Source organism: Nanorana parkeri, unplaced genomic scaffold, assembly GCF_000935625.1.
Source record: "Nanorana parkeri isolate BGI_ZX_2015 unplaced genomic scaffold, ASM93562v1 scaffold33, whole genome shotgun sequence".
Taxonomy (NCBI): Eukaryota; Metazoa; Chordata; class Amphibia; order Anura; family Dicroglossidae; genus Nanorana; species Nanorana parkeri.
In genome coordinates, this window is record NW_017306301.1 from 670,827 (window position 1) to 683,512 (window position 12,686).

Consider the following 12,686-nt stretch of genomic DNA (forward strand, 5'->3'; position numbering starts at 1 on the left):
TAAAAAAATCATATTTGTAAGTTATAGTTAAATCTGTATTTTTTATTATTATTATTATTATTATTATTATACAAATAATAAAACAGGGATACATAAAGTTCACAGTGAGATAAAAAAACAAAAACATGGCATATGACAATATATTAACTATACAGACAATGCCAAACATCAGATAGTCTGTAATGTTAGAATCTTGTCTGAGTATAAAAGAAGATAATAAATATGTCAAAGAAAATGACATTAGGGTGGTCTTGTATACATATATTGGGTGATAACAAGAACATTATATAATGGTAGTGTGGCATGAGTCATATTAGTGTTGAGTCATATTAAGTTATAGGTAAGACTCTTGAAAAGATCCAGTGACATAAGTCTCATTTCTTCCAATTCCTATGTGCTGTTATGTGCATGGAAGCTGTCTTGGAATCAAAGCGGTAAATGGAAGAAAATAATAGCAGCAAGTTGGTGATAGTTTTTCCTCTTCTGTACATTTTTGACATATCCCTCTAAGAGAAATCAGATGGTTATGCATCCTAAAACTAGATGGTAATACATTTTCCTTGAAGACTTGTCTTTCTTGTCAAGTTTCAACCTTTACAGTTTATATAAACCTATCCTTTCAAATAATTTACATTAAGCTGATTACATTTATAGCTAACAAAAAGTAGTGACATTAAATTCATTTTAATCCAGTTCCACATAAATATACACAGTTTAAAAAATAGAGAACACAAGTCATCTGAAAAACTACAACAAACTTTTATAAGTAAGAACAGAAGTGATAATTACAGCAGTACCATATACACTGTTTATAACTTACAGCACACTGAGAAATAAGACATTACTGCCTGTGATGTATGGCAGAGCAGAACATACACAACCACCCACAGAAAAGCATCAAGTCTACGCATTTGCAGTGCTATTCCCACATCACAGAAAGACGTCAGCCGTTTACACAAGGCATCTTCCAGCAGGAATTGGTTTAATGAGCCATTGCACATCTAATGTATATCACTGTCATCACTTAAACAAAGCTACTTTAAATGACCCTTGCTTATCTACTATGCAATGCTTGGCTGTGTGTGTTTATCAGGAAAATGTAATTTGCATATGTAGCGCCCTCTAAAATGTCGCTATTCAATTTAGAGATACCTGGACTGTAACCAGTCTAGATACTGATTATACAGAGCTCTGCATTCTATACGTATCCCTGAATCTGCTGGATCGATTGCTCCTCCTGTTGCTGAGGAAAAGGGAGCCTTGGCATACAGTGAGGGAGGATCCACCCTCAGGTTATGACTATGCACCTGGCCCTAGCCAATCCCTGAGTAGGATGACTCAGAGGCATGGTTGAGGGCAGGTAATAAAAGGTCTGGGGACACTGTGCACTGGTCTTCTTCCCCTAGGGGCCTCGCCCTAGGAGGTCTGTGTGATGCAGGAAAACTGGCCTGGGCCTCAGCACATGGCAGGTGCTGAGGGGCCTAGAGGCCTAGGATACACTGATACTTTGCTAGGCCCATACACGTGGCAGGAGATGGGTGCCTTGTTCTAAGAAGATAGTACCACTAACCTGGAGTGCTCCTTGGCAGTTGCAGATGCTGAGAGCACAGAGATTCCAGATCCTGAAGAGGAAAATACCTGATGGAAGCTGGGTCGGAGGTAGAGTCTGCTTGTTGAAGGGTACCGCAGAGGAGCTGGTGCGAGCGTCCGTCTGGGACCCACAAGGGAGATCTCTCACCCTATTCCAGGTATCTGTTCGCAGTATTACTACTACTATTGGTCTCTGGGACCAGATCACAGAGCTATCGGCCTTAGCGGTTGCTAAGGGAGAAAGCTGTCCTCAGAAGAATCCAAGGGCATCCTACAGACCCTAAACCCTCTCTCTCCTGTTGAAACTTGCAAATAAATATCCCAAAAGAACCCTAAGACTCGAGCCATTCTGTCCATGAGTGTCGGTGTGCTGTTGCTGATCAAAAGGGACCGGTAGCTGGAACCAACAGGTAGGAGAACCTATATTATACTCAGCGGCTCCTTCGGGGGTGAGCGCTACACATACATAATCCCATTTTACAGTATTTATTTAGAATATGTGACAATCATCACTGCAATAAATAAATCAAAGTTCTGTAGTATCAGCAGCCAGCACACACAAATGTCTCTGATTTTAAGGGAAAGTCACAAATGTTGAGAATTTTTTCAATGGAAGTATATGGATTTGCACACCTAAACATCACTATAAAATGCCACTGTAAGCTTGCTGGAATAAAATATATGCAAACTCATTTACTAAAATGTCAAATAAACTTTAAATGCTCTTGTAATTTCAAAAGTAATTTTTAATATTTTCACATTAATACACAATATTTTAAATATTTTATTTTATGCAGCTTTTATTTTAACTCTACTAGTGATCCTGCCATGACGTTCCAGGTAGCTCCTGTCATAAGGTGACAACTCTCTGTCACTGTCTCCCAGTGGTGCTCCTGCCTTGTCATCCTGTCACAGGATGAAGAGTACAAGTGGCCATTTCAACACGCTGTATTCTGGCACTGTTTTCACCATCGGGAAACCCTCTCTAAGAAATACCTTGCAGCCAGACAATCGGAAAAGAAGAATCTGACGTACCTGGAAGTGTCAGATTCTTATTTTAATCCTATTTGTAATTCTGCAGTTAGGTAATAAAATCTTTGCCCAGAAGGGACAATATTATTAACAATAAAGCACAATTTTTATAATAATTGTCTCTTGAATGATTTCTGTCACCAAAATAACGTTTAACAAAATAAATTTAGCCTATTCACTAAAGGTTGTGTTCACAGTCCATTAGTATCCAGATTAGTATTAACCATACTCTGGTTATTTTGAATAATTCTCTTAAGTATCCAATGCAGTAGAGTACAAGTTTGCAAAACAAACAGGGAAGCTACTGCACAGCTTGCAAGTCACAGGCTAGGGCCACGATCACTTCTTAACCACTTGAAGACCAGGGTCCAGGCCAAACAACTGCCATACTTAAAATTGGCCATAGGTGACACTTTAAAAGTTTATTTTAAAAAAATGCTTTACCAGCTGCTTCTCTGGCTTTAGCAGCTGGAAAGATGACAGCTGGAGGCAGAAGTGATGTAATACACATCACTTCCACCATCAGAGATCGGAGGAGAGCAACAAGTGAAAGAATGCTGATCTCTCCTCCGTTTTTGAGTGTAAACAGCAACTCAGCCGGTCCCAGGTCTGCACCGGGGACAGCGGAACCCAGGATAACTGGCAGTGGCAGTGGAGGGGGGGGACGCGGCATCAGAGGTGGGGGGAAATGCTGTTTGCCACCATACATACAATCTCACAGCTACAGAGCAGAATTCTGCTTGTGCCCCTAGCACACACAACCAGAAAAAAAGTGACGTACAGTTGTGTCCACCCGCGTGTTTCTCAGCTTTACATTTTTAAAAAGTCAGAATCTTGAAGTATATTGAAGTTTCCTGGGCTTTGAGACACCATATTTAGCACCAATCAGCACCTGGCAATGCCAAGTCTTTCCTTCAAAGCTTTGTTTGGTGGTTTCGAGCTAGATCAGCAAACTTTGCCAATAACTATACAGCGTGATGACCTACCTAAATGTATTAATTCAACTTATACCTCTAATGGTAGGCCCCCACACTACATGTGAGCTTGCATGATAAATGTTTTGTACATTGCATTTTGAAAGAAATTATGGATAAGTAGCCCTTAAAACCTAATTCCAGGCAGACAGCTAAATATATATTTGACATATGTGGAGGAGATGTTTTACACAACGCCACCATGTCTGGTTGGTGACCTGACTTTTCTCTGTTGAAATTGAGCAATACAGTTTGGACTTGCACCTGCCCAGAGTCTGTAATTGGCCAGTGGAGGAGCAACATCCCTATGCTCTGTCCAAATGTCAGCATGTTTCTTGTCAGAACATGTTCATGCAGCGGACCTGCTAGTTATTCCCACCCTTTCCTAGTCTGAATACTATTGTCTGAAATATAACCGCCACTAACTAAAATTCGGATTTCGTACGAATCCGAATTGAGTTCAGTTACGAATTACGAAATATGAAATAACGGATATTCCGAAACGAAACGAAACAGAACAAATTTTTTGACGGCGCACAAGTCTAGTGTACAATTCTTTTTAATTTATATATAACTGCATCCATTGGTGTTTTTATATATAGTTAGTCATTTTGAAAAAAGACACATGTCCATCGAGTTCAACCTATAGCGATATGAAAACAAAAAAAAAGCCTAAACAGAACGTTATGGCCACAATTACCCAATGTTGTTCCAGAGGAAGACAAAAAAACCCTATAAAGCCTGGTTAAATTTGCTCCAACAGGGGGGAAAATTCCTTCCAGATCCCATAAGGCAATCGGATATTCTCTGGATCAACAATCTCTGATGCTTAATATACCTATATACCTATTATACCTGACTGGAATTCAGCTTTACATACATTGCTGGTCTTTTGAGACAATATTAAACCTGGTTATCTTGCAATTGCAGACTCAGCGGCAGGGTGTCCCTGGATATCAATTTAAAAACCTTAAAACAAGCACAGAAGAGTTGTACACTGCAAAGACAGTAGCTATAAATGTAGTATGTAAATGACATGACTAGTGAGTCTAAACCCAGCTATACACCATAAAATGGCTTTATTTCCTATAATCCCAGAAGAAAAGGCATTTTTTGTCATACATGTGGTTCCATTATTTAGCAGGGTTTGACAATAATATTGTGCTTCTTATTTTATCTGGATAGCATGGATCAATCTATCACACACATGAAGAAAAGTGCATGTGTCCAAATCATAAAATTTTCTGTGTAAATACTCCAATGCTAAACCGATGGCAATACTAAGAAGAATACTGTATTTATAAACAATTTGCAGAGCCATTCATCCTGCCAAATTGCATGTACATTATATATGACGTGTGTCTGGAAAACTTTTTTTAGTTTCGTATTTTTCGTTATTTCATTTTTCGGGAATCGTGTCCAAAAGGGAAATTCTTTTCGTTATTCGGATTTGTCTGAATCCAGAATTTTTATTAATTTTGGGTGCAATAATATTTTCTAATGCAAATTCGCAAAGTGACATTAGAAAAAAAAAAGCAAAACAATTCATACCAGACCCCTAGAATCCCTACCCAGACCCTTAATACGAGCAGCAGCCTGGCAGAGCAGGAAAGGAGGGGGCGGGGGGAGTGACGAGCATGTGCCCCCCCATCTGCACTATACCAGGCCACATGCCCTCAACATGGGGAGGGTGTTTTGCCTCCTGAAAAAGCATATGGTCCCCATGTTGATGAAGACAAGGGCCTCTTCCCCACAACCCTGGCCCAGTGGATGTGGGGGTCTGCGGGCAGGAAGGCTTATAGGAATTTGGGTGCCCCCTTTCATAAGACAAGACGCAGAGATTTTGCCAGTGAAGTCGCCAAGAGGTTCAAAGTCCCCCAGCATCTACCCAAAACTGGAATATTAGTCTTTACCGTTTGAGTCTGAAAAAAATGGAATTTAGAAAAAAGACGTATTAGTCTCTGAAGCCATGATAATCATTCTCTGTTGACTGCCTTAAAATAATGTAGACTGGCAGACATATGCTAAGATGCATTATTTAAATAAATTACAATAATTAAGATAGCTCATTAACACGCCATAGAATCAATCAGTACATTTCACCCTGCATTTCTGCTTTATTACAGCAATACATGCAGATTACTTGTTTGTTGGCTTTTTTCCATAAAATAATGACCTTGAGTGTTGTAGCTTTAGTTTGATATCTTGTAAACTGTTCTTTGTATTTTTTGTAGACAATTCACAAAGGAATGGATTAATCTAAGTAAACACTCTATTAAAACAGTAATTTGTAATTATGGTACTAACTAATTAACATTCTACATGAATTCTATTCAGATTAATCTTCATAAACATTTAACATCTGTGACATTTGACATCTGTGTCAGTGCAGTTAAATACTTTGTACTATTGCAGAAGTTTACTCTTATTATCTACAATAATAATCTTCATATTATATATGTATTGCTAACAGGAATACTGTACAGATTGGTTCGTTTAATTTTCGATGCCTTCTCCTCACAGTGTTTGAACGGACAGATCCCGATTGCAAGAGTACACTGGAGATTTTCTAAAGGAATTACATTGTGTCTAAACATTTTTTTGTATAACGTAGTGAAGGGTTAGAACCTCTTTCAGGTTTTATTTGTTGTCTGTTACCCTGCTAGAGATATTAGCCCTCACTATTTGTCCTGGTGTCCCTTGTCCCCAACAGAAAATCCTATATCTTGAGCTGTCACTGGAACAGTAATAAAAGGAAAATGAAAAGAAGAGACACTTGTTTCAGTAACAGTTAAGACGGGTGTTCCCTCACTGTACCTACTTGTTATAACAAAATCCAAAAGTAAAATAAAACGTTTGGGGTTTAGATACACTTTTAACAGTCCAAATATGTGTGAATAATTGCTTCAACATAGTAAATGCTACTGTTACATGAGTAGCTCACATTATAGGAAGCCATTTGTTCACCTGTGTAGCAATTGCTACTCTTACCAATTAATCACTAGAATTTTAGAAGCGTAACTGAGCTAACACTATTATTATTATTATTATTATTATTATAATACAGGATTTATATAGCGCCAACAGTTTGCACAGCAATTTGTAAGCAGCACTTAAACACCTTTTCTTAGCTCCCCCACTGCTCCATTCAGCTGTTGGGAGGAAAGAAAATATCTGGTAATTCTGGATATGGAGGCACACCCTTTATTTATCAATCACCAAGCAACAGCGAGACTACATATTCTTGTGTAAGCTACTGCTTGAGTGACTTATACCATCCACTGGGTGACTTCTCTTGTTCCCAGCCGCCAGGGTGGTGGGGCAGTAAAAGACTATGGGGGGAATTTATCAGAACTGGAGCAGACAGAATCTGGAGCAGTTGCCCACAGGAACCAATCAACTTCTCTCTTCAGTTTGTTCAGTTAAGATTTGAAAATTAAAGAGAGAAAATGATTGGTTGCCATGAGCAACTGCTCCAGATTCTGTCTGCTCCAGTTTTGATAAATTCCCTTCAATGTGCTTCTGGTCAGGGGATGTTTAAAGTGCATGGGCAAAGCACAGGTTCATTTTAAGATGGCTATAAGGTAACTCCTAGTCAAATGTTGTTTTTAAATCTACCCTTGTCTATGAACGCCCTGGCCTTAATGACCTGGACATATCCGGGGCTCCTACACTTGCCTGTATTGTTTTGGTAGAACACACATTATAATAAAGGGCTGCAGAACAGGGTCTTGGGTACAGTTGTTTTGGCAAATTTATAAAATGTAGCCCAATATTACAAATGGGCCAAGTAGGGTATCTAATTGGCTGTCAAAGTTGGGCAGTGCAGGGAAGCAGGCAAAGATCAAGCAACATAGAATAGTCCCCTCTTTGCTGCGAGTGTGAGTTATAATACCTGAGGATTTCACCTGCCCAATGGAGACAGGAACAAAGTGTTACACTATTCTTTCCTACTTCTGCATTGCACCACTAAGGGTTGCTGTAATAGTTTATTACTGTCCATGGTATTTTTTTATTTGCTCTTAGGCTGGATTGACACTGTTGCTTTATACACATTGGGGCACATCAATGCTAAAAGTGGTGCATGCTCCTTTATTTGTGTGTTAGGCTGCCCATTCCTTTCAGCAACGTACCTTAATGCATGACATAACACGCGTTAACACAGATGTAAATGGGCTCTAACAGCTTATTTTTTTAGGTCAAGGTCTACACACCTCTTCTTGGTCCAAACAGACATCTTAGTGTGCATTAGAAATGTCAGCCTTTCCTCTTTTATACCAGTAATATCTATTTATTCCACTTACTGTAATAGAACCTTGGCTCTGATAAAGCTTCACAGAAATATAACATAAAAAGGTACCCAAATTTGTTCTGAAAAAAAAAAGAAGTTCACAACTATATAGAAATCACCGTTATGCAATGGGTGACATTTAAAGCCTAACGCCAGTTTCAGCCAAGTTATTCGTTTTGGATAACACTAACGCTAGGATTTAACATTTCTGGCAGGTTTTAATTTCCATCTGTGACCCAACTGGGGAGATTTTCCCTCACTACAAGGTCCAATTATGATATGAGGGGAGCGACTGCAAAGACCACAGTTAGGCTGCAATTAGACCATCAGAAGTTCTAACCCTTCTTGATATTACTAAAATGTTTTTATTTTTATCTGTGTCCCCATTGGAGAGACTTCCAACCACATCTTGTCCTAAGCGAGATAGCTTTAATAAGCTGACAGAAGCTCGAACCCATCTCTGCTCTTTCCAAAACAAGATTTGGCCTGGTATTGGGCTTCAAAGATACAATAGATTAGATTGATCAGGAATCAAGCATTATTGCAAGTATGAAAGATTATAAGCATGAAAAAATACTAAAATATCAGTCCAGCTAAAAAAATCTTGTTCAGGACTATACATTATAATGGGAAGAGACAAAAAGCAGATTGTGATGGATCAGGGATATGATTATTATGCTCATGAATGAGAAGAACAATCGATTTTTATTCATCTCACCATGCTGATGTCTGAGAATTGGTGCAGGACATGCACAGCAGATTAGTACAGCAGATTAGTACAGTGATTACTACCAGGGTGTATTTTCAACTAGAGCTCCATCTGCATGGAGTCTGCTCTGCATATTTCCCTATATTGCTGGCCGCTGGGTGTCCTCTAAGTGCATTTATCTCCTTATGTATTACAAAAACGTTGTAGTTTATATGTTGGTTTTTATTAGCGCATGCATTAGTGCTTGTGTGACTGGGCTAGGCTCTTTAGATCCTAAGTGGTCACAAATACTGATTCTGCAAGCAATCTTTTTATTTCAGACGGGTGAGTTCCTGCCACTGAGCTGCACCATTTAAAGGCACTTTTAGAATTTGGCTGCTATGTGCAGGTGACTGTCTTTTATTGCCATGACATACAATTCAAAACAAGAGTAATGTAAATTGTATTGAATCCACAGTTCTGTTTTGACAGTCCTTCCTCTGGTTTGTGTCTGTCCAAGATACCCATTGCAATGAAAACTCGTTCAACAAACACAATACCGCAAGGAACAGCTAGAGTAGCCTGCAGTTTTCAGTTCATGAGATACCTCCTTGTTCTTCACAAAATAAGGCACTCACTGGCCTCCGTATCTTTTCAGGCATTTGAATAATTGTCTACTGATGAACACATGTTAAAATTCTGAAATGCAAATATTTGAAAGGTGACATGTCAAATCTGAACCGTTAATTGCAGTATTCCACCGCACTGTCAAAACAATCTAAAGCAGTTTACAAATCCTTGTTAACTCTGTACCAAAACACCTCTTCTCTTCCCTTTTCTCCTCTCCTCTTGTCTCTTCTCCTCTTCCTTCCATTCCCTTCTATTCTCCAGGTTCTTTTGAATGTCCAGCATAGTGTTCTAGAGAAATATGTTATCTGCTGGAAATATGTGACCCAAATGCCTACAAAATCTCAGAAGCTTTAATATGCATGCTTTAACAGTAACATAATAATGTAATTTCAAGTTGTTTTCACTGTTTTCAGACCAGGAGCTTTCATTAAAATTATACCTAGTGATCCTGCCATGGAGGTCCTTTCTGGTAACATTATAGAGCAATGCAGAATGGCACCGGCTATAGAGGACTACAAATCTCAGCAATACATTATACAGTAATGCAGAATAATACCATCAGCTATAGAGGACTACAAATCTCAGCAATACATTATACACCAATGCAGAATAATAGTATTTTTCTGCTGGTATTGTAATCCTCTATAGCTGATGGTATTATTCTGCATTGCTGTATACTGTATTGCTGCTATTTTTAGTCCGCCTATAGCCGGTGCCATTCTGCATTGTGTATAATGTATTGCTGATATGAATGCTGAGATGTATAGTCCTCTAAAGCTGGTGCCATTCTGCATTGCAATACATTATACATATATATATAGATGTAGATCTATATCTATATATATATACTCACACTATGCAATTTGGAATTCCTGTGGCAGAACCCCAAATGTCCCATTTAGCTGCAGCTGCTGACACAAGTTCAAGTTAATGAGTGGGTGACAGTGGCCGCTTCACAATCCATATGTAATCATATGTTATACGATCACATGTGGTTTGGAATACGTCATTGTCCTTGGACGAATCTATCCTGCATCCAATGACAATCATCTATTCCAAACCACATGTAATTATTTTATTTTTTTCTATAATGCAGCGTTTTGTCAGCAGGAGGTGGGGAGCAGCCACATAAGGGGACCTTGCACTTTAGTGGAAGATCCGCTTAACTATCTTTAACCCTACATGTCAAACCTGAACGTTGCTTAGTGGTCTGTCAGAGTGGTTTGAGCACTATAAACATTACAGAATTTCTTTGCACATTTTACCGGTAGTTTCTTAAGGATTTAGCTGAAAATGATAATATGTGTTATAAGGTGCTGCTGGTAACATGTAATTGTGGGTAAGGAGGGGTTGTTCTTTGGTACCTTCGCCTTGAGCACTAGAGGACCTTATCCTGGCACTGCATTTAGGTCAACTGTATTCCTAAATAATGAACAATCGTCTTCTTAGGTAAACATGTTGGAATGTACTGACATCTAGTGGTAATTTAAGAAACTAATGTTTAGTTGTCGCTTACATCTATTGATTGGACCATACATGAAGTTTGTATGCCTTATTGTTACCTTGGCCTGACCATTACTGTTTTTCAGAACTGCAGCTGTTAGCAGAGCATCACCTGTGTAAACAAAGCTCGGAAGATGAAAGTACCCCACAGAGCCAGAACAGCGTGGATAACAGGCCCAAATTGGGGTGTTGTTGCCATGGTAACACAGCTCCAATTCAAGCGTCTCAGCAGATGAGCTCATGTCGCTGTTTTATGCAGGATGGACAACAGGAGAATAACTCACCAGGGAGACAGCAGGATAATCAGCCAAACTCTTCAGAAGGTAAAGTAAACTGATCTATTTCATGTAAATACTGTATTAGATGCTCATTAGTAACAGAGGAGAATGCCACATGTCTATAATGGTCACAGCAGATAATGACTCAAGAACGACCTATTAGTCACAGGTAAGTACAGTGTTTCCCCGGAAATAAGACACTGTCTTATTTTTTTTTTTTGCCCCCAAAAAACACGCTAGGTCTTATTTTCAGGGGATGTCTTTATTTATTTTTTTACTGTGCAACAAAATGTACAACAATCTAAAGTTATTCATGTACAACAATCCAAAAGTTATCTAGTATCACTCCGCCTGTCACAGTAACCGGCGCTATAGAGAAAGTATCTGCTAATGCGGCTCTGCTTCCTCCGACGCCGCAGCCTTGCTTTCTACAACGCTGGCATACTTTGCCATCAGGGACAGCGGTACCAGCGGTGCAGCAGTGGGGACATCAGACAGTGGACAGCGCAGTAAAGTATGGTACCATTTACCGGTACACATTACAGTACAGTACCATTACATTAAGCAGTGCCTTCAGGGAGACAGCAGTTGGTGAAGTATGGTACTGGAGTGCTCCCTGTCACTGTGAGGTCTGGAGGGAGTCCCCTGTCATCCTAGGCCGTGATCGGGAGCTGTACGGGCTATTGTGAATAGCCCGTACAGCACCCCCTCGGTTCTCCTGAACCGAAGGGGTCCTGGTGCCGAAGCTAGCCGAAGGATCGGCCGAAGCTACGGCCAGATCCTTCGGTAGCTTTGTGAATAGACCCCTAGGTCTTATTTTCAGGGTAGGTCTTATATTACAGGAATCTTGAAAAATAGTGCTAGGTCTTACTTTTGGGGTATGTCTTATTTTCGGGGAAACAGTGTATCTGCTTTAACACCAACCATGTTGTATATGTTACATCCATTTTAATTCTACCAGCACAATTTCAAGAACAATTGAAAAACTCAGTAGAACCAAATCAACAAAATGGATTCCTCTGGTTTGTAAAACAACTATATGATCTAGTGAGATCAGCTTATTTTGGTCATTAAGTTTACATTTGTGGCAGAACATATTGAGTTGTATACATATGTTCATGGGATTACTTGCTAACTCAGTACGTCATGCTGTTTAATTTCTTTGAAATACATTTCTTCTATAAAATATGGTATGAGTATCCAGAGATTTGAAATCATGTACATTCTCTTTACTTTTAGGAATATCCGCAAGACAAACAAATTCAGACATCAAGGAATCAAGAGAGAAAAAGCACAGTGGCCACATAACCATTGTAGAAGACAAATAGGTCCCAAAACAAAAGGCAATTAAAGATTTAGTGAGTGTTTCCACATACAAGTTATCATAAAACAGTTTAATGTTAAAGCTGAACTCAAGCATACATACTGTAAAAGGCACCAATTATACCTATGTATTTATTAAATATTAATATTAAATGCAGGAGATTAATGTGGATAGTATGACAGCAGGCAGTATATACAGGAGAAGAGCACAAATGGTATGACAGCATGCAGTATATGCAGGAGAGGAGTGTGGAGGATATGATTGCAGGTAGTTTGTGCAGGATATGAGTAGAAGGGGTATGATAAAGGGCAGTATGTGTAGGAGAGGAGTACGAAGAGCGTGGTAACAGGCAGTATACGCAGAAGAGGAGTGCAGA

The 12,686-nt window shown here is 39.2% G+C and overlaps 1 protein-coding gene across 1 annotated transcript in view; it reads left to right on the forward strand.

Moving 5' to 3' along the window:
* The window catches only part of PPP1R1A (protein phosphatase 1 regulatory inhibitor subunit 1A), a 125,585-nt gene extending 113,249 nt beyond the window's left edge, over nt 1–12,336 (forward strand). The window contains exons 5-6 of the mRNA XM_018568710.1: nt 10,795–11,031; nt 12,226–12,336. Coding sequence (XP_018424212.1) covers nt 10,795–11,031; nt 12,226–12,314 — 326 coding nt within the window. The 3' untranslated portion in view covers nt 12,315–12,336. The remainder of the gene's footprint in view (nt 1–10,794; nt 11,032–12,225) is intronic.
* Nucleotides 12,337–12,686: the final 350 nt, after the last annotated feature.